Genomic DNA, 21,994 nt, shown 5'->3' on the forward strand with positions numbered 1-21,994 from the left:
GTTGCCATGATTGTTGTATCATCCTCCAGAATATTTTAAAGAGTTTATATTGCACCTAAATCAAAGATGCTTTGGGTGAGGGATGGTGTGGTGCAGTGAGAAGAGATATATATAAGAAATGAGGGTGCTGAAGACCCAGGTTTAAAGGACAGGTATGTAATGAGGGGCTGATGTGTGAAGTATTCATTCCTGCAATTTCACTGATGCTTTCAAAAAAGCACTCCAGTTTACACCTTCTCATGGCATTCTGTGTCCAGGGAAGCAAAAGGTCCATTGGGGGCACATGTTATGCTTCAGTGCAGTAATTATATTCTTTGTCACAAGTCCAAGATACGCAATTCAAATGATGACAGGAAAAAAACAACAACATAAAAAGGATTTACAAAGTTTAATTCATGTGCAGTGACTTTGCGCTTCAGTAGTGTTACACAGGGAGAAATCTGGCCTTCAGACATCACGTCTGTGAGCCGCGTTCCTGGCTTTGCCTATCAGGTATGGTATTTGTTTGGAATGTTTGCTGTAAAAATACCTACACGTGGACTGAGAAAATGACTTTGGCGTGACCTTCGGTTAGCTCTGGGGGGGTGAGAGCCTTCAGAGAGGAAACCATGCATTGGGGAAAGCTTTGCTTCTGTGCAGGAACAGCCCTGCGTACAACCTGCCCCTGGTGGCCCCTGTTCTCCTTCTATGTCGGAACGTTCTGCTAAGGAGTGAGCGGGGCACGGTACCAGGTTGAACACTGTAACAGAGCCAGCTGGGAAATCCTGCACTGGGACTGAGCGCAGGGCTGAGCGCTGAAGGCAAAGAGCAGGAAGGACAGAGCTGATCTCCACCCTTTCGGCAGTCAGTTCGTGTTTCTGTTTCAGATGCAAGGACGTTTTTAATGGTACAGGAAGCTCCTCTGCCCCCCGCGGTGGCAGTTCTGCTCGCGGGTGGATTCCCTGAGCAGGGCTGTGAGGCGCGTCAAAGGCCGCGCGCAGCCCGTCGCCCCGCAGAGCGGAGAGCCGCCCCCGTCAGCCCGGCCCCCGCCACAGCTGAAGGGAGGCGGGAGCCACGCGCGACGGCCGTCGGGGCGCAGCAAGCGAGAGAGGTGGGAGGTGACGCGTCACGTGACGCGGGGCGCTTCCCTTTCGCCGCCTCCTCAGCTTCGGCGCGCGACGTCCGTTAGGAGGCGCCCAGGGAGGGGACAGCAACGGCCCTCCTTCGTCACGTGACGCTCCGAGGCGGGCGGCCGCGTCACGTGACACGCCATGGAGGAGGCGGCAGGGAGGACGCGCGGCCGCCTCCTCCCCCCGGCCTCCGCGGCCCGCCCCGCCCCCCCCCCGCCCTGCGCTCCGGAGGCGCTAGCGGCGCAGCCCGGGCTCCGCGGCGCCCCGCCGGCCGGCCGGGCCATGGACTGAGGGGCACCATGGGCGCCAAGGAGTCCCGCATCGGCTTCCTTAGCTACGACGAGGCCTTGCGAAGGGGTGAGGGCCGGAGGGGGGGAGGCGGGAAGGGGGCGCGGCGGGCCTGCGGCGGGGGGGGGGCCGGTTCTTTCCGCCCCCGGGGGCTGCCGGCGGCAACGGAGCGGAGCGCGGCGCGGGGGGGGAGAGTCGTTGTGCGCCTTGGGCGCGCTCCCCTCCCCGTGCTCGTTTTCCCCCCGCACGCTCTTTAGCGCCGGGCCCTGAGGAGCGCCCGTCCCCGCGCCCTCCGCCCTGGCGGCGCTGCCCACACCCAGGCTCCGCCGGCACCGGCCGGGCCTCGTCGCTCCGCGGCCGCCCTGAGGGTGGCACCGGGCGAGGCGCGCTGACAGGAGCCGCCCGCCGGGAGCAGCGCTGCGCCCCGCGGGGCCGAGCCGAGCAGTGCCGTGCCGCTCCGCGTGCTGCCGTGCCGGGATCTGGCGCTCCCGGAGGGGGAGCAGCGCGTAAACACGGTCACGCTGAGCGCTCCCTGACAAGCAGCCCCGCTCCACTCCGCTGTCCGAGGACAAAGAGGGACCGGGATTTTCGAAGGGAGGTGGTTTGTGAGGAGAGGAATGTGGAACGTCTTGGAATCGTTGGGCTGTGTACGCGCGTGATGTCCTGCGGGGTCTGGCGGCTCACCTGCCCGGTGTTTGCAGTGCTGATAAATTCCGTAGGCTCAGAGCAGTGCGCGGCTGCCCTGTTTGTGTCTGCTCACACCTGAGAAGCACATGACTGATAGGGAGAGCTGGCAGGGAGCGGTGAGTGTTAATTGAAGGGGAAGCAAAGTAACGCCAAACGGAATGGTTATTAGATGTTTATTAGTATTCATCTTTTTTAATGGTGGAGGTGAGGGATGCCGTGTCAAGTAGGAAATGGAGCAGCGTATTCTAAATACTGTCAAGCAGAGGAAACAAATGTGTGATTCAAAGTCCTTTTCATCACAGATTCAGGCAGAGCAGTCTTGAAGAATTTCAGTTCAAGTGATTGTATCTGAAGCTCTTCTAAAGCATCTCTGTATATATAGCTCTGTATATTGTATGTATTTTTAGAGGCACTGGAGTCATAAACGTAGTTTAGTAGAGGTGTGATGTTGAGTATAACAGGAAACGTTTGAAATAAACTCTGTGGAGGAGAATATGTTCATTTGGTCAAGGCTGAAAGCTCATAAATTAGAAAAGCTGTTTGAAATCATGAAGTTAGATTTAAAGTTGTATACTGCTTCAAAGTCTGGAGGCTAATCTGGAAATTTTGTAGGGAAAAGTCACTTAACATGAAAGTAAGATTAATTCTGAAGTTATTTAAAATTACTACTTGCACAGCAAATGTAATTTTTCTCTTTAGTGTTATTCTATCTATATGAATCTTTCAGTGCTGTATTTTTGTAGGGAAGCAGAAGTTGTTTCAGGCTTTCCAGTACAGATGGATGCTTTGCTGAATGGTAGCCAGTGAATGTGCATAAAACAGGCTATCAAAACACTGTCACTAAGAAAATAAAAGCCACGTACATTCGTGATCAGTTGATGTACCTTATCTAATGTTGTGTCTAGGGTATTAAATGTTGAGACGTTTTTATATTCTATTTATATTTCATGTATCGTAATTTCTCTTGGGGAAGAACCGAAAGGAGTGAAGGTGAGGAGAGTTCCTGCAGTTAAATGCTCACAATATAAATAACTGTAGCTAAAATGTAACTTCTATTCAAAGAGAAGAAAATGTGAGGGCAGTGTTAATGGCCCGGTTGGCTCTGGAACATGAGAGATAGCACTGTGGTGGTTCTTTTGTTATATCTTGCTCGTGGGTGCGGGCAGCTGAGTGCCCTGTGGGTGGTGTGGCTGGCGGGTGGCCCTGGTGGAGCTGTCTCATGGCCCCAGCTCAGCTCACTCTGTGTTACAGACTTCTTTCTCTCTTCTGCCCTTTAAAATTGTTGATTGTGTAGCTTTGGAGTGGAAAGTAAGGGGTTCTATTTTAGACGTATCTTTTCTTGTTAGGAAGATTGCTGAGGTGTAGTCATCTTATTTACAGTAGCCAGAGGCACAGCTTTGCCCGTTGCTGTGGGGATGTTAGAGGTTTTGAACTTATCTTTTAGCAGGGCTCTTCCTGACCCGGTAGACTTGGAGCTTGACTTCTTTGTAAGGAACTGAAATTCTTGGATAGGTGATCATAGGTGAAATGAAGTACGTATGTTGTTGCAAACTGTACATAATGAAATGGGTTTTCTCATCAAACTACGTTTGTTAAGAGTAGTGATACAAACATGGTTCTTGGGTTTGTTGCTTTTTTCTTACCCCAAGGGATCTGGCTGTGGTGATGGCAGCTTTTCGTTTTCCCTAGAGCAGTGCTACAAGTCAGGCAGGCTTCCCTGGCTCAGTCCGTACCCCTCCTGGATTTGGTACCTCGCTCTGAGGTTGCCCAGTGCCAGGCCTTATCTTACACTGAGAGATGGTGCTCTGAAGTCTGCCTTCTCCTCTTCCCCCCTTCCACTGGCAGCCATGGCTCCTGCTTCGCTGGGGGCTGCTGTGTGCTGCGTTGTGTTTAGAGCACTTCAATGAGGATTTCCCAGGAAAGAGATGTCTGCATGATATTAATTGATGGCTGGCTTATTCCTGATTCCTAAGGACTGTATGTTCAAATGACTTTAATGCATGCTGCTTAAATAACATTTAGAGTATAAGACAGGCACACAAAGCATAAATCTATCAAGGTACTTGCAAATTATGAGATGAAGCAGCGATTGCAGAAACTTGGTCTCCTATCAAGATAGCGGGTCATGCTAACTCAGGCTGTTTTCAGCTTATGTATGCTAGATATTCAGTCAGGTAACCACTTAAACTGAGGCAATGTCAATGAACGGTCACGTATCTGTGCAATTTATGCTGGGGAGGAAGGCTGGGTTTTTATTCTGCTAAAAGCATGCTAACATTGCTCTGCCACATGTGCTGGGGTGGAAGAGGAGCTGCAGCAGCATCAGAGCGGCTAATGAGTATTGCCTTCAGAGAAAGTGGCTGCTGAGAGGTCTCTGGAGTCCCTTCCTACCCAAATCAGGCTTTGATTCTCTGCTCATTCATGTCCTCGAGCGTACAGATGTAGTAAGTCTGACAAAAGGATGACGGGAAGCTGACTCGCATGTGTCAGTTGATCTCACCCCGATGACAAAATCCATGGGCTCAGCCCTTGAGCCCCAAGAGGACTCCTTTATTACTCCAGACTTTGAAATGAGCTACTTAAATCTGCGGTGCATTTTTAGGATCCTTATTGGGGCTGTCTGGATTAACTGGGGAGCTCGTGTCAGCTGGTATCTGGTGGCTTTGGGGCTCTGTCACATGATGAAAGCAGGTATGAATGCATCGCTTCTCACTTCCTGTTTATAAATCTGCAGAGCTGCGAGTAGCTGCTCGAATTCACAGAGCAGTAATTATTTCACAACTGTGGCACTTAGTTCTGATGCTTGTTTTGGGAGGATACCTCAGTAGCCTTAGCTGGACATGTAGTATTCTGCACAAATGACTTCTTAAACTTCAACAAACGGATGGAAAAAGGCTGCTTTTGGAAGTTTTCAAGCTGCAATGCTGCAGCAAAGTTGCAGTGATTGCTTTCTTTTTTACTTCATGTTCCAAGATGACAGAAGTGGTTGTTTTCAGTCTCTTCCTATTTACTGTTGGAACATTTGTGTGGCAAACTTCAGTCTGCTAATGGTGTTGCCTTTTCCGAGATGCCCTTTGTTGGTCTTTAGAAGAATTTATGAAATACCAGTTGAAAAGTTCTCAATGAGAGAAAATGGTTGTCATCTGATTAAACTTCTGTGAATGCTGTGGTTTTTGAGGGAGCGCTTCAAGTGCTGCACCCTTTGAGTAGGCCTTCAGTGACTCTCGGCTGGCTCCTGAGGCCGGCTCTACCAGGCACAGCCGTGAGCTGGGCAGTGAGTGCATGGTGTGGGATGGGCACACAGGGGGTAAGTCTGAGAAAGCAGTGTTTAAGGGTGTGGGTGTTTGATGAACAGCAAGTGGTTGAACACCTTAACGCAGAAATCCCTCAGAACCTGTAAGTATGATTCAGTAAATGTTGGGAGTTCTCTGGTTTCTCACTTTAGCAGATTAAATGTATCTTTTAAGTAATAGTAGTCTCCTAACATTAGGTGCATTGTTATCCTGTCAGCGTGTTACTAGAGATTCGAATCAAAGCAGTCAGGAAAGCTGCCAAGTGAGCGTAAATAGATAATATCATTTCAGCCATGGTGGCTGGGAGCTGAGGGATAAGCTGAGCAAATCCTCATTTTGAGTGTTGAACAACTTGGCATAAGCTACGAGTATACTATCTGTCAGTTATTTACATAATACATTTTCTTACATTGATGTTGTAGATTTAAGTGAAGAGCTGAAAGCATTCTTATGTTGTCCTAGAGAAGGCACAGCTGTATCTCATTGCTCACCTACCTCTGTCTGTTCTGCTTTGTCTTACGTTTTAATCAATGAAATCAAGTTATTTGCGGTCAGCTCTTTCTAGTCACTATGTAGTTGTTACTTGTGTGACTGCAGGCTTGGCTTTTTTTTTGTTTAAATAGATATACATACCCAGAGAGATCGTTAAACTCTCATCCTTACAGGTTTCCAGGACCTGTCTGGATAAAGCCCTCTGCGCTCTCGTCTGAGTTGCTCTGACTCAGCTTTCAGTGACCTTCTGAGATGCTTTCTGACCCGATGGATGCTGTGAAATATTTCTGTTCATTTTCAACTTGGGAAAGACTTGTTTTTATGGAGTATAACTTCAGGCTTCTAAGTCTACCTGACAATATCCTGGAGAGATGATAAAATAAGACAAAAATGGGAACCTAAAAAGCTTTTCAAAATGATTTCAAAAGCATCTCTAATGAAATGTGGGAGACAAAAAAAAAAAAAAGAAGGGTTTGGGGATGGCTGCTTGAGTCCTGCTGCACTTGACCCAGACCAGTATTGGGCTTTCTGACTGCTGGCACTGCATGAGAAATCAGTAACACAACCTTCTTTCCCTTTCTTATGCTTAAATTGAATCCAGCCTACTGTCTCATTTTGTAAGTATGGCATTCAGTTCTTTAGTACTCATAAAAAATGAAATTGCCTTCAAAACCTGGGTCTGTGAAGGGAGGACAAGCCATGTGAGAATAAAGAACATCAGAAAGCGATGTGGTTAGGTGAGACATAGCACGTCTGTTTAATTTTATAAATTCGGTTGTACAAGTGCTACTTTATGATAGCACCCATTGTGATTTTTCTGTAATTGAAAGAAGAATCAGACATTACTACTGTCTGTCACTTTTGAATGATAGCGTATGTTCTGAAAATTAGATGGAGATTTATTTTTGTTAGCTTCTGAATTCCCAAATTCATTCTACACAAGTCGGTATGTGGGGAGCGTCTAATGAGTGTGTCTAATGGGTGCTGTAACCTTGAGGCCTTATCTTCACACACCAGTTATTTTTCAAATAATCCTGCTTGCTTTTGTCCAAGAAGAAATTCAAAACACAGTGAACATGCAGAAAGGAAACGGAGGAGGTGCAGAACAAGTGTTGCATTTCCAAATACTGGGATTGTTTCTGTCTACCGAGCCAGTTATTTCAAGGACTGCTGTAAGCCAGAGCTGTTCAGCTGTAGGCTGTTTGTTGGTGGGTTTTTTGCTTGTTTGTTTTTAGGACTCCCTGGGTTATTTAAGTAGCCTGGCGGTTGGCGAAGCTTTTCCCAGCTGGGAGCTGCGCACCCCACAGCCAGGCAGGTGCTGTGGGAGCTGCTGTCTGCAGGAGCTGCACAGGGTGTTACTGCTGCTGGCTGAGGGGCTGGGAATGCGTCCAGAAGAGGTTGGTGTCATGGCACAGGATCCCTTACAGAATAAAGTGCTTATGGACACCTCCGAAGTGAAGCTGTGTTCCCAGCAGTGGAGGTGGTGTGAGTTTTTCTGACTGTCCTTGACTGGTTGGTTCTTTGCCCTTGTGACCGGTGACACGTTGGCTGTCAGCACTGTTAGTGTGCCCTAGGTGGCCAGCAGCAGCAAGCTATGTGCTAGCAGCAGAAAGACTCGAATAACACGCGGGACTTGGTGTGCAGAGGAGATACTTTGCAGCATGTGATGTTCATTCTGATCTGCTCCAGGTCAGCGCTGGCTGCTGGCTGGGTGTGTGAGGGACACGTGGTGGGATGGGGAGTGTGGTGAGGGCACGTAACATGAGTCTGCAGGCGCTTCTTCGTGCACATCTTTAGAACTGCGTTTTGCAATCTATCCTTGGGTAATATTCATAACAAAAACAGCCTATTCCTTATTTAGGTTCCTATACAGGAAAGAAAGTTTTGGAGGTTAATTCTAAATAAGGCTTTCAATCTTTAAGTAGTTTTAAAACAAGTTAGTTAATTTGTTATTGCTTGAAGCGGTTGTTTTTTAAGTTATAGTTAATCTAGATTACTGTGAATATCCTTGTGATATTTGCAGTATTGAAGAACTACAGAAAGCATCTTTAACATTTAATTTTCATATGAAAAGGTCATTTACATAATGAGACAATGAAGCCTTTGGGCGAAGATGAATGCAGAAGAAAAAATCCATTAATGTAGATTCTGCCTCTGAGTTTGAAAGGATCTGATTCACAAAACTTTGAATACTATATTATTGCTAGCACTTACTGGAAGGAAAATACCCTGCTTTCCTGAAGGGTGGCAAAATCCTGACGCATATTCTGTTTTGTGATGTCTGAAGGGACATCTCGCTTTTGTTAGTGGTGGCTGTTTCTGCATAGATCTGGTCTTCTCAGCTGAGCTGTATAATAATCATTACTTTTTACATGCTGAATCTTAGCACCTTGGAGAAGTGGGTTTATCACTCACCTGTGCTTATAGCTGAGCATGGTTGGTGAAGGCCTTGTAGGTAAGGATGGGCTTGGGAAGAGGGCCCACCTTCTGACTGCGGTTTTATTAGACTGCGGGGAAAGCTGGTCTGCATTTCTGATTCTTAATAGGTCTTCATTTGGAGCAAAATACATCTGCATATAATTTGTTGTGTTTCAACCAAATCTGTTTACAACTGGTGCAAGTTGCAATCAGTCACAATAATCTTTTGTGCAGGCACTTGGGTCACTCATCCCAGAAACCAGAAATCCCTCATTGTTTTAGTTTAGTCCTGATGGGAAGCTGAGTTCCGTGAGGCAGAGATGTGTGCTTGTAAGTTAAACAGTCTAGTAGTTTTTAAAAATGACTTCCTTTGAAAAAGTCAACTAACATTTGTAGCAAGGCTTTCATTTGCCTTTGAGGCAAAATGGGGTAAGCCTGATAAAGGTTTGGGCAATTTATAATCAAAGCAGTTTGCAGTGGCCAGGGTTAATTTCCCACTGTATGCTTTATTTAATGTAAAAGCGGCTCAGGCACAAAATTTACCTCCCCAAATCACCGCTTGTCTCTTTTTTGCTCTGTGATTTCCTCTGCTGCAGCGATTGGCTCTTGCAGGTAGGTGACAGGCATGTGGAGGACAGGCCATGGTCTGTAGGGTCTTTTAATCCTCCTCCTTTGTGGCCGGCAGAACAAACCTCCCCCGCCATGTGGAAGCTTGCAGATGAGGCTGGCAGCCAGTTGTGCTTACTGCATGCTGTGTCTGGGGACAAACCAGTCAGCTCTTCTGGATGCTGCTTGTGAGCTGAGCAGGTGAAGTGTTCACCTGTGCATTAAGGAGGAATGTGCTTCAAACCATTCTGGGTTCCTGGGAAGCTAAGTACCTGCTGCAGGGGGAATGCGGAGCTGTGCTTTCTGGTGTCTTATATAACATTATTCTGATGGTGATTTCTGTGTTCAAAACCTTTGAAGCTGTTTCACTTGGAGCCTAGGTAATTGCTGGCTTCTTGGAACTATGCGCAGGGTAAAAAGAACCATGTAACTTGGCTCCAAATCAGTTTCAATATAAAACTTTAACCTTTTTTTAAATTGTAAATAAATAACTTCAATGGCTCTGCAACATCAGATCTTAGGTTGCAAGGAAAGGGGAAGAAAAATTATGATGTGCTTTGCAGCCTTAGAGAAAGAACATTGAGAAGCAAGGCTTGATGCTTCAGGAATAATGTTGCAATTGTTTAGAGTCTGAATTGGATCCAGGAGCTCTGAGAGGTAAATCCACCGGGCCAAAATAGGATGTGCTTCATTCTACATAGAGATATATTTCCCTAATGTTAAAAATAACACCCATTACAACCAACCCACTTCTGATTCTTCCTCACATCAGCTATGTTTGGTATTCACATTGAATAAATTGAATAAACTGGTCTTATTTTTATTCTTAGTGGTGTTTGTTATCTTCCTTTCATACCATACAGGTATTTAGCATGGAGCACACGTTTGTATTTCCTTTGCATTTTGTATTGATATTCCTTAGTTAATGCACAGTGCTTATGGTATTCCTCAGGTTTTGTCCTGCTGCAGGCTTTTACGGCCTGTCCAGTCACGAACTGAAAATCTTGAACAGGTATTGTCACAGCAGGACTCTGCAAATGATCCGAAAACTGATTTAGTTGAATTTTGGCAATTATTTTAAGTGAGCACTGTTGATTTGTTAGTTTGGGATGTTGCTACTTTGAAGATCTGAAACCTCAAATGGAAAAAAATTGGAAGATTGTGAGCAGAACAGGAAGTGCAGCGTGCAGTAAGTCTGCGTGGAAAGCACTGCGAGTGGGGAGTCAACAAGTAGAACTGCAGTTTTATGGATTTAAATTTCTGCTGTAAATGAACTCAAATATGGCATCGTGAATCTATTTTGGGCTGAAGAAGTACTTCCTTTCAGACCGTGCTTCTAGTACTTAAATGTCCAGAAACAAGAGCTTCTCTGCACTGGAAATTTCCTACTCTTGTGAAGAGGAATTTTACTGCATTTTATCTGATGTTGTGGTACAGTTAAATACTGGATTTCAGCTCAGAAATTAAGGAGGTGAATTTGCTTCATACAGCTGAAGCAGCATTGCTTTAAGAAAAGTAATTGCTGGCAGTGAATGTGAATAGTATTACCTGCTCAGTGTTCCATGGGGCTGTTAATGAAGGGTGTCATCAGAGGAAAAGTAAAACAAATGCTTTATGGTCCCCCATTCTCAAACGCTGCAGCTAATGACATTAATGACAAGTTCCTTCTGTTCCTAAAGAATTATAATCAATCATTTTGCCATTGACAAATTCCACCTCCCTCTTTTTTTTTTGTTACCCGCAGCTCTATTGTCTTCTCGAGGTCTTGGTTAAAGAATGGCTGTTGAAGTGTCTTGGAATAATTAATCTTATTCCCTAAATAATGAGTAAAAATTGCTCCATTCAGATGTCTCAGTAAAGACTGAGCTATCTTAACACACTGCTTGGCAGTCACAATACGCAACAGGAATTGAAGGATTACTGCAACGTAATTTTGGTATTTAAAAAAAAAAAGGTTATTCAATCTTTTTTCTTTTTTTCCCCTTCATATCTATTCTTTGGCTCTTGGTGGCTCATCCAGGGGATAAAGCTTTTCTTGGTTGTATTAGACCTAACCACAGAGCATATCAAAGGTATGACTTCTTGTGTGTGGAGAGCAGAAGATTTAGTTATTACAATAGGATTTGCCAATTTTCTGTAACGCGAATACTTAGCATTTATGTGACACTTTTAATCTTCAAAGAGCTTACTTCTCACAGTTACCATCCTCAAAAAGAATGCCATTAAGTATTATTAGCCTGTTTTATCCATCTGTAAAGTATCTCTATCAGGGCACTCACTGTCACGTTGCTATTTGGATTATGTTTGCTTCAAGCAAAGCTAATCAGCGCAGGTTCTGTTACAGCCCTCCCCATAAGGCTGTGTGGATGGGAATTGCTACATAATAGCCCCAGCAGTGAAATAATCCTCCCACCATCTGAGCAGTGGAATCTTATTGGCTATATTTTATATCCTCAAGAATTAAAGGAGCCTAGTTTTACGTGCTCTCCAGTCCTACTCTGTAAGCTGCAGAAGAACGCTGAAAGAACCTGAAATCTCTGTAGGTCATTAAAAGAACTTTTACTGTGTGTACTCTTGCAAATTTAAATGCAATAGATTGCAGTCTTAAAGACAAAGTAATTACCGTAATCAATTAGAGAAGTGGTAAACTTGTTCTCAGCAGGTCCCAAAGCTGTTGCCAGCCCCGGTTCACCACGGATGGCACTGCCCTGGCCGTGGCCCTCTCCAGGCATCCCTTCTTCTTTCCAGCTCCGGGTGTTCTGCAGGAGTTCTCCCTGCCCCTGGAGAGGAGAGTGCCAGAGCCACACAGCCAGCCGTGGGAGCAGCGCAGGAAGGGCAGGGAGCAGAGGCATGCACCTGGAGCAGTGTTCAACACAGAACAGCGCAGGGTTAGGGGAGCCCTCACGGGGGGCAGCCCAGCATGGGGCACCCACTGCCCTGGGGCAAAGCCATCGCTCCTTGCTCTGCTCTGGGATTTTTTCCAAACGTTTTCCTTGCACATTTTTACCTCGTTGAAGATTTTTAATAATTGCTTTGGTTCTTGACAACTTCATAACCGCGGCCATTGAGTCACAACAAGGACTAATGAAAAAAGTAATAAAATTTCCATGTATAACTAGGATGAAGGTTCCTGAGGGAAATATTGAGCAAGTGATTACAGAGAAGATAATTGTCTGGTTAGAGAATTATATGCCCTGCGAATCTGATATTGAACCTGTAGAATTGTCACTTAAAAATCGAAATATTAGAGCTGTTAAAATCAGAGGTGGTAGTCGGAACTTGAGGTAGGTGAGTTTTGCTTGCTTTCTGAAGGATAATCAAGTCTGTTATTTTAAAACTCAGTTTTGATTATTTTTAGTAAAGGATGAATGCTGATGGCTGCAAATTACCGCTTGCCTTGTGCACTTGAGATCTGCAGGGCAGATTTTGCTATAGCAAGCTGTCTTTTATTCAGTAGTGACTGGAATAAGTAGTGGGATTTCTGATTTCTTTTTTCTTAATTATTTTGTCTCCTGTTTGTTGAGTATTGTGGACATCTTGATGCTTAAGAATTCTGGGGGGAAAATCACCATCCCTGATAGGTATTTTGTAAGCTACCTCACGCAGTGAGCTGAGTGTATTTCTCCTTCCTCTCAGCAGAGCTCTCTTTTCATTTAAATGAAATATTTTAGGCTTTTGATACATTAAGATCATGTCCACTGTTGGTGCTGCTACTGCTGCTTACAGCAATGCAGGTGAGCTATGCGTGCTGCTTCGGACTGGTGGTGTAAGTAGAAGTCACCAACTCACTGAGTTGCTTTCAGCAGTCACTGCTGCCCCAGTAGGATGGCAGTGAAGACAGCAGGTAGGATGTAGGTTCTGTGGTTTGTTACAGGGGCTTTTAATTGGCTCTCAGTTTATAGCATCCATGGCAGACTGGCTCCTCCTACTCTCTGTTGCACTGCTGGGATTCTGTCCTTCTCACAGATTAAAGCAGCTCCTTTGTACAGTGCTTTTACAGAGCGTTTTAGATCATTTATCAAACATCTGTCTGATGGAGACTAGAATTTAGATTCGTTTTAGTGTTGAGAGACAATTAAGACAGGGAGAGGTTAAGTGTCTTTTGCCTGAATGTCTCAGGCAGTCTTAAAGAGCTGAATGCTGTGCTTTTATTCTTCTCTCTTGCTACAACAGCCAATTTTTCATGCTTTAGAAGGCTGCATTTCATATCTCGTTCTGCATCGTCACAGCATTTTATATTATTTTGCTTGGATCTTGAAGATCAGGAGAAGAGGCATTGCAGAGAAAGGCATTTTTGTCTGATCTTGACTTTCCTAATAAATGTGAAACAGAAATGGAAAGTGCGTATACTGTGCTCACTCTTTGCACGTGTTGTAGGCAGTGTGTATAATAATCTTGCTATATAAGCCATAAAAAACCATTAAGCCTGACTAAACACTTCTTTTAACCTTTATGTAAGCTTCCATCAAAATTAATACCCATTTCTTATAATGCTTAACGTTCATGTGTGATCTGTTGCATCTTAAGCAGCAGTGCTTGCTCCCAGACTTTGGTGTTACTCTTCATTGCACCTGAAATTCTTTAAACTTTGCAAGGACAGTGATGAGCAGCGTGGGTATGTGTGAGTTGGAGAGGGCATTGCAAGAGCTGCAGGCTGGTTGTTGGTGCTGAGCAGAGACTGTGGTGCATGGTGGTTGTTTCACAGAATCACAGAATGGCCAGGGTTGGAAGGGACCTCAAGGATCATGAATCTCCAACCCCCTGCCACATGCAGGGCCACCAACCTTCCCATTTAATATCAGACCAGGCTGCCCAGGGCCCCATCCAACCTGACCTTGAACACCTCCAGGGACGGGGCATCCACAGCCTCTTGTTTCCTTCTTGACCACAAGTGTTCTTGGTGGTGTATCTTTGTTGTTGTTTTGTTGTTGTTTTGTGTTTTTGTTTTTTGTCATTTGTGTAATTTGGGATGATTTTAGCTGTCTTTATTGCTCTTTGTGCTATTAACGTAATTTGTGAGAGCCTTTAGGGACTGATGAATCTAACCCAGGGAAGTGTGGTAGGGCAGGCACTTCTGCTTGTGAGGAATTGACCTCAAGTTAACGATATTTTCTAGCTGTGCTTCCAGGCTAGGCAAGGAACCAGCAAGGAGCTTTAAGTCCAGGGCTGGGCACTTAGGCATGAGTGGTTTAAACTGTGGGTAGGGCTTTGTTCTGAAAGGAAAGCTCTGGGATGAGAACTGACTGATAGGCACCTAGAGTGAAAGCAGCAGAGAGAGAGAGGGTGGCTTCCAGCACAGAGCTGTGTAATGATGTGGTTGGTTTTGGAAGGTGCCATATAACCCTGGTGCCATATAACAGCTGGGCTGCTGTTAGTTAAAAAAATAACACTAGGATCGTAAATCCATATAAACAGCATTAAGTTTAAATAACGTTATTAAACTAAAAATAACCTTGGCAATTGGGTGAGCTGGAGGTTTGTTACAATTACTCTAAGTTGCTGTGACACTTTTAGCTGAGGTTGCATGGTTTCATTTATACTTTATTAAACAAACTGGAGCTCCAGTATTCCCTGGGGGGTTGGATGCTGCACTAATCTTCTGTTAAACTGTCTGCAGTGTTGCTGGAAGGCGTCCAGCCAAGGTAGTGCTCTGGGGGTTTGCGCTGCCTAGTAAGGTGGCCTGGACAGAAAGGCACAGCCTGTGACCTTTCCTTTGGTGGAAAAGACATCTTGTTTCAGGGATGTGATGTGGCAGCAGGCTGACTCAGATACAATTGTAAGAATTAGAATTCAGTATGTAACTACTGAAACTTGCTTTTATTATTTGGAATTGGATCCTTACAATAAGAAGGTGGCTTCTGTAGTCTTGAGATGTGTAGAAGCAGGCACGTGGTTGCAGTTAATAGCTGCATGGCTTTCTCTGCAATGAGATTGAGGTTCTGCCACCTGTTACTGGTAGGAATGACAAGATGTGTTGCTGTGTTGACTATCACAAGCTTATTTTGGGAAGTCTTAGGTGTGCTGTTTTTCACAGGTTGTGAATGCAGCAGCAGTGTCTGCGAGCGCAGCGTCTGTGCGTGTGTAGGGAAAGCAGTGTGGGATGGGCTTTGTGGGTGCTGTAGAGACAAAAAAGAGCTCCAATAAATCCAGGGAAGTGCTGCTCAAGGCTGCTGCTTGGAAGCTGAGGGCAGTGTTTGACATTGACCTCTTACTAATATCTTTATTTGCGTAAGGAACACCTCTGACCTCAGTTGGGCTGCCTGTTCAGCGTAGGATTTGTGCGACTGAGAAGCAGTAGCTTGTGGGCGTGAGGGTGTGCTCACTTTTATCTCTGTAATGAATGTACTGCTTCTGGGAGTAGTTCTTGGCTAATTTGGGACTTATTTCTTCTCATCACGCGCTACGTCTGTGTCAAATAGATGTTTTTTGTTGGGATTTTGTATTCAAATATTTTATGACTTCCTGACTTAAACACTGATAATATCTTTTATTTCTCTACTCATTTCAGTAGTACTTTCATGTGCTTTGATCTAAATGTATAATGAATTTATTTTTGTGGAGCTTTGCAGATGATTTGAAGTGGCCTGCTTCAGTCACTTCAGTGTGTCCTGGGGAGGGAAGGGAAATGATCATCTTTTCTGCAATTCCATGACCTGTTTTGTAGTTTCTGTATGCAAACAATAACATTGTCATCTCCAGTGCTAGTAATTTACATTTGAAACATGACATAGACTGGCAGTATCATCTTATCAGCTACTTAATGTCATACTGACAGTTCTTTCTGAAGGTGTGAGCAGTGCTGGTTGGCTTCTCCCTGCCCATCCCTGCCAGCCCATCCCTTGCAGGACTCTGAGCACTGCATGACAGTGCATTTCAACACCATATGTGCTGGGTAGCAGCAGCATCTCAACGTTCTTTTCCCTTATAATTGGTCTACACTTATTAAAATAAGACACAATGATAATAATTTGAGAATGTCTTTAGCCAAATTCTTATTTATTGGTAGCACCAATGTAGTGTGGATCCCACTTCAGTTGTATTTCTGAGATCCCTGGATTCTTTTTCTGGTTAAAAAAGAAAAAGAAAAAAAAATATCCCCAGAATCTATAATAACATTTGAAAAGAAACTGACCCAATTTTTGCTCTTAGGCACAGCTGTAAAGTCACCAGGCTACTTCAGTGCTGATGAGGTTTGAAATTCAGAGGGAACGTTTTGACATGATTTGCTTTTCAAGGAATGATTTTTTTGGATGAATTAATTGAAATGTAAAAGCAATAAAGAGTGCTGGATTAAGTTCTGAAGTGTTCTATTTTGGCTGACAAAAACCTTGACAAGCTTTTGGCCATTCAGAGTTGCTCTGTCTGACTGGTGATAGCAAGGAAAGGAAGACGTCTTCCAGTAAATAGAGTGAAATAGCTGCCACGTACAGCATCAGTTCCTTGGTGCCTGGATGGTAAATAGCTCTTTCTGCACTACGTGGGAACTTGCTGTAGATCCAGGACACTGTTATGCTCTGCAGCTTGATTTTGACAAAGTACTTGTTCTCTTCATTGAGATACTTCATGATGTCACTTGATGCTGGTGGGACTGTGGCAGTTCTGTGCCTTGTTCAGAGCTTCTTAAGCGTATTGTTAGAAAAATGCCTTACACTGGTGAAATAGGAAGGCAGGGCTGCTTTTGAGAACAGTCATGTGCAAGTATGTGTGGGATCTTTTCAAACTCCTCACGTGTAAAGCTTCTGAAAAGTTTGAACAGATTTCAGCTGGTAATGAGATTTTGACTGTGTGGGATAACCTTAGGTGAAGAGTTACTTTTAGTCCAAACTAGCTTTGCTGTTAAATTCTTGTTTTGCTCCACTGTCTTATAAGCCAGTACATAGAGACCATGGTTTTTTTTTTTCTACAGAAAAGTAGGCTGGCTGTGAGATGGGGTTGTTTGAAGTGTGCTGCTGGAGCTGCTCTCAATTATACTCACTGCTGTTGGTTTACAGCTCATCTCTCTAGCTTGTGTGCAACATGAAATCAATCATAATACTACTTAATTTTCCTTTTGTATGAGGATAATGGTACTTAATTTACAACAAACTTACAATACATTATTGTAGTCAACGAAAATTTAGACAGCCAAACTGATTGTAATTGTTGTTAACTTTCAGTTCTCGCTGAGATTAGAATATTGGATCTCATCATCTACCACTGCCTGGGTAAAATGATGCATTTAATTTCTTCAGATCTTTTTATTTTATGGTAAACATAATGTGGACAGGTTCTTGGTAGTCCTTAAGCTGTTACATTTCTATGACGTTGCTGACCAAATCTTTTTTTCTCCTCTGACCCAATACAGTTACAGACATAGAGCTAAAGCGACTGAAAGATGCTTTTAAGAGAACTTGTGGACTCTCGTATTATATGACCCAACAGTGCTTCATCAGGGAAGTTCTTGGTGATGGAGTCCCTCCAAAAGTTGCTGAGGTAATCTGCAAGCTTCTCTGGGGAGGTGTGTGGTTGATAATGTGTGCCTACAGAAATATGCAGCCAAACTTAATTTCTTTCCATTTTTCATGCAGTACCAGTGTGTTCTGTATCTGATGATAATGTAGGAATTACGGCCCTTTTTATGCTCTAAGTGGATTTCTTGTTTGTTTTTCCTGGCTCTGGAGTAGCTATATTAAGACTTAAACTATAGTATTCAGCAGAGCTGTGCATTTTCTTTTAAAGTAATAGCTCCAATGTAATGTAAAGGTAAATTACTTACATATGCAGTGTAGCCTCGAAGGCATCTTTTGAAATCGGAATGATTAGAAGTAGAAGGGTGGAATTCAAATCTCTGCCATAACGCTGGGTCCAAATAGAGCACAAATTTAGTTCTAATAATTTATCCCCTCAAGCATTTGCAAATGCATTAAACTTTGGTAATAGCAGATGATGATCTGAGCATCCTGTGGGACTTTAATGTGTTTGGGTAGCACTATGTCTCCCAGCAGAATGAAATTGCAAGTTATACGTAATGTCTCTGATAGAATGAGATCCTTCTATACTGTGAGGCTCATTTAAACTTGCCTTCAGACATCTTTCAGTAGTCTCGAGTGCGTAGCAATGGATGGCATGATAGGTGGGCAAGGAGAGCATCTCCCAAAGGTATCATGCAGAACTGTCTGGACATAGGTGTCTTCAGGAAATCTGTCTGGTAATAACCTGAATTATGTCAGGTAATAACTTTGGTATAGAAGTGAATGAGATTTTGGAACTTCCTACCACCTTGTTGCCCAGTGTTTCTGTGGAGGTGGGCTAGAACACTCACTGCAACTGCTAGTCTGCTTCCTACTGCTGCAAAGACAGCAGTGGTAGGTTTTTCTGTACCTTGTTGTAAGAATGGCAGTTAAGTAGTTAATAGAAAGTAGCTGGTCTGTGTTAGGTGTTTCCTTTGCTTCTGTTTGCTGGTACAGTGCACTGTAGCTTAGCCAGACCTACCCAGCAGCCTTGGCAAGCCCATGGCTGGTTTTGTTTGGTTGGATAAACTGTTTCCTGTGAACATAAACCTGAGTGAGTGAGACAGTAATGTTGGTCTTGTTTTGGGAAACATGGCACTCACGTTTTGCAAAGGGATTTCAGTCTGTTAAGAATTGATTTTTCTCCTTAATGCACTTGGTTGTAGTGGGCTGTCAGGCTCCTTTGAAAGGCATGACTGATAATAGATGGCATTTGATGACACGGAATGTCCTGCACAGTTATGGTGGGGTATCGATGTTCTCTCGTAGTATTTGAAATGTGATTTGTGCAGTTATTTCATAGCAGTTTCATGGTCAGCTTAATTCTAGCTGCTTATTCTTGCCTAGAGGTCAACTGCTCTGAGTGAACTGGATTAGTGAAACCTGATGACAAAAACGGTTATTTCAAATCCAAATTTGTTCCCTAATTTCATTCATAGGCCTGCTACATGAATGCTTGATTTGGCATAGATACAGGAAGGGGGGTGGGAGTTGCTGGGCAGGCAAAGGTGCTGGGTTAAACCAGAGTTAATGCTGCAATTCTGAGAGACAGAAGAGGGAAAGTACTTGAAACATGCACAGAAAAATTCTAATCGTATTTAATCGTATTTAAATGCGGTTGGTAATTTATTTTATTTATGGCTTAGGATTATTCCTGGATTTTTTTTGTAAAATAGATGTAGTATTTATAGTGATGTGGTCAGTGAAGCATCCAGTAGCTTTATGATCTCAGTTCTGTTTGTGAGAGGTCCTCAACCTGTGGGTTTTGTCCAGTGTTTTTCAAATGATTCTCTCTGCTCTGTCGGTGATTCACAGAGTAGTGGCTCTGTCTACAGTAACATGGAACTTTGAACTCTGCCATTGCTATTTGGCTAAGTTGTCATGCAAAGAATATGCTTTTATGGAAGAAGAACGAGAAAACAGTGCATAACTTCATGTACACATGCTGTTAGTAACGTTGCTCATTTGCAGTGTAATGCAAAGCGAACACTATCTAACATGTACATAATACTTTGATTTATAAAATCAAATCGAGCTCAGTTTCTTTATTTTGCCCTTTCTCTCCCTCTCTTTTTTTTTCTAAATATAACTTCTTTAAACTAAAGGTCAGCACATGAATCTGCTATCCAAGCTGCGATCGGTGACAAATCACTTTGTTCTGCCCTTTCACAGTAATAGTTGCCTTTGGCTGCACTTAATGCTTTGTCCTTATGGTTAGATGCCCTGTGTGATACCTATAAGAAAATCATACTAAAAAAACAGAAGTGCTGAAATAACTCCCCTATATAAGAATAATGTATAAGTTCTGACTGCATTGTTTTCTTGTACGTGAAGTAGATATCTCTCTTGTGATACTAATGAGGTACTGGTGCTGTGGGAATGTATTTTGGGATTCAAAGGAGGAGTGCAAGTTAGAAAAGCAGTACAACAACAGATGTAAATCCCACTGTTAGCAGAATAGGGTACTGACTTGGGGTGGGCATTGCAGCAATAGGGGCAGTACACAAAAGTTAAAAGCCTGGTTTTTTCCCTGTCACATCTTTACAAGTCAGCAATTTTTGGCGGTTTACTGAGAGCACATCTCCACTGATGGGGTAACGAAGCTCTTGTTGCTCCAACAACCTCTTGGTAGTTCTGAGGTTATTGTACCCCAATCTGGAGGAGAGTCCACCTTCATTACCTTGATAAAGAAGAGTAGAGAAATAGCATATGTGAATGAATCCTTCTTTGCAGGATTGCAGCTTGTTAAAAAATACTTCTGTTCAGGAAAAATGTGTCTTTCTCTAATTGAAAGACCCTCAAAAGACAACTTTATAACTGGAATATCTACAAAGGTGTTTCAGAATTAATATTAAAAGTGTTTAGGTGACTATGAGGTGATTAACTGGAAAAAACATGCAAAATAGAGCCCTGCTATAACTTCTTGCTTTCTTAACTTTGTGGCTTAACTTCTGCTTTATTCTCCTAGGTTATCTACTGTTCATTTGGAGGAATATCTAAAGGGCTGCACTTCAATAACTTGATAGTTGGATTAGTTCTACTCACTAGAGGCAAAGAGGAGGAGAAAACAAAATGTAAGTAATGTAACTTAAAAACAAACAAAAAACCAACAGGATAGTGTGTATAGAATACGCTCTTTTGCTTTGTATTAATGGGCATTGATAAAAGAAAAAGGAAATATTTCTCAATCTAAACCTTATTGAGTTGCATTGGAATTGAATCAATGCAAGTTTTCAGTGATTTAGTTGTTGCATTGCTTTTGGCATTCTTAGCCAGCTCTAAACCTGGTATTTGAAAAGTATGGCTGCAGTAGTTGCTTAAACACTTCTCTTCTTCCTCAGACATTTTCAGTCTCTTTTCTAATGAATCTGGGAGTTATGTGGTTCGTGATGAGATGGAGAAGATGCTGCATGTTGTTGATGGGAAAGTCCCAGAGTCTCTCAAGAAATGTTTCTCTGAGGTATTTAATACAAGTTTTATCTCATTGCATTAAAAAAGTGAGTATTGCATTGTGCAGTTTTTCTGCCATATACATGCTAGTACTCTGTTTAAACATTAGAAAAGTTCTTCATCTTGTAATATACACTGATGTAAGTTGCAGCTTGGTGTGTACGTGCAAGAGTTCACCATCCTGCTTTGCTTAGTCTGCTGCTTTGAAAGATACAGCTTTAGAATAGTTCTTGTGTCTCACTGTGCCTACCAGGAGCTACAACATGTATTTATGTATTAGATTCTTTGAGAAATGTAATTTTCATGAAGCTTTCTGAAGTTCCTATCTTAAACAGGCTTCTTATATTGACTTGTAGATATTCACACTGCTTCTTTCTCCCAGAGAATGCCAGGTTTGTTTGATTTGTTTGTTTCTGTTGGTATTGGAGGATTACAGACCAGTAAAATTTAGTTGTTCTACATTCTACTGAAAAGCTAGATTGAGGAGCTTAAATTGTGGATTTCAGATTACTTTATTACCTTACGTTGTATGGTGTTCTGTGTTTATGGTAACTTTAGTGTGCTGTGAAGCTTGTGGCCAGCACTGGCTGAGGCAAACTTGTTTAATCTGGCATGGTATCATGTTGGCTTTGTGGGCAGTGATTGCATTCTTCATTCTTGACTGGAATCATAAATCATATGTATGCTGCAGTCCAGTTTCTGGAGCTGACCCACTTCAGTGTTTCCTATATTTAATTTCCCATCAGTGTGGTATGATGAATTGTACCCTACAAGTTAATTGCTTACTGTCCAAGAAATATATATAAAATAATATATTTATAAATATCTTGCAGGCAGAGAAGTATCAATCTGCTTTGATACCATTTTCCTGTTCAAGAAAATGCTCTATATTGATTATCTTTTAAAAGAAAAATAGTGTAATGACCCACTCAGCAGGATTTACTGACCTGTTAATCATACGAGGTCTTTGCTGGAGAATGAGAAAGTTTAATGTTCCTGTTGTGGGCCTTCCTTCCTGCCATATGGCAGATGAGTTTATATTTTCCAGGGTGATGTTGAAAGGTGCTCTTATTCTTTCCTTCAGAATTGTTGTATGTGCTCATCTAGAACAAGGAACTCTGAAGTTTATCTCTTTTTCCTCATTTCTGTTTCTAAAATGAAG

The 21,994-nt window shown here is 43.1% G+C and overlaps 1 protein-coding gene across 4 annotated transcripts in view; it reads left to right on the forward strand.

The window, feature by feature from the left end:
• Positions 1–1,362: 1,362 nt before the first annotated feature.
• Positions 1,363–21,994, forward strand: part of USP32 (ubiquitin specific peptidase 32) — a 58,345-nt gene continuing 37,713 nt past the window's right edge. For 3 of the 4 annotated variants that reach the window (XM_042879671.1, XM_042879672.1, XM_042879674.1), the window contains exons 1-4: positions 1,363–1,466; positions 17,238–17,365; positions 20,351–20,456; positions 20,724–20,842. In XM_042879671.1, the coding sequence (XP_042735605.1) occupies positions 1,409–1,466; positions 17,238–17,365; positions 20,351–20,456; positions 20,724–20,842 (411 nt within the window). In that variant the 5' untranslated portion in view covers positions 1,363–1,408. Of the gene's footprint in view, positions 1,467–2,049; positions 2,201–17,237; positions 17,366–20,350; positions 20,457–20,723; positions 20,843–21,994 lie in introns of those variants that run through there. The other variant, XM_042879673.1, reaches the window with a different exon arrangement.

Source organism: Lagopus leucura, unplaced genomic scaffold (genome assembly GCF_019238085.1).
Source record: "Lagopus leucura isolate 7727_CA_CO unplaced genomic scaffold, USGS_WTPT01 Super-Scaffold_100024, whole genome shotgun sequence".
Classification (NCBI taxonomy): Eukaryota; Metazoa; Chordata; class Aves; order Galliformes; family Phasianidae; genus Lagopus; species Lagopus leucura.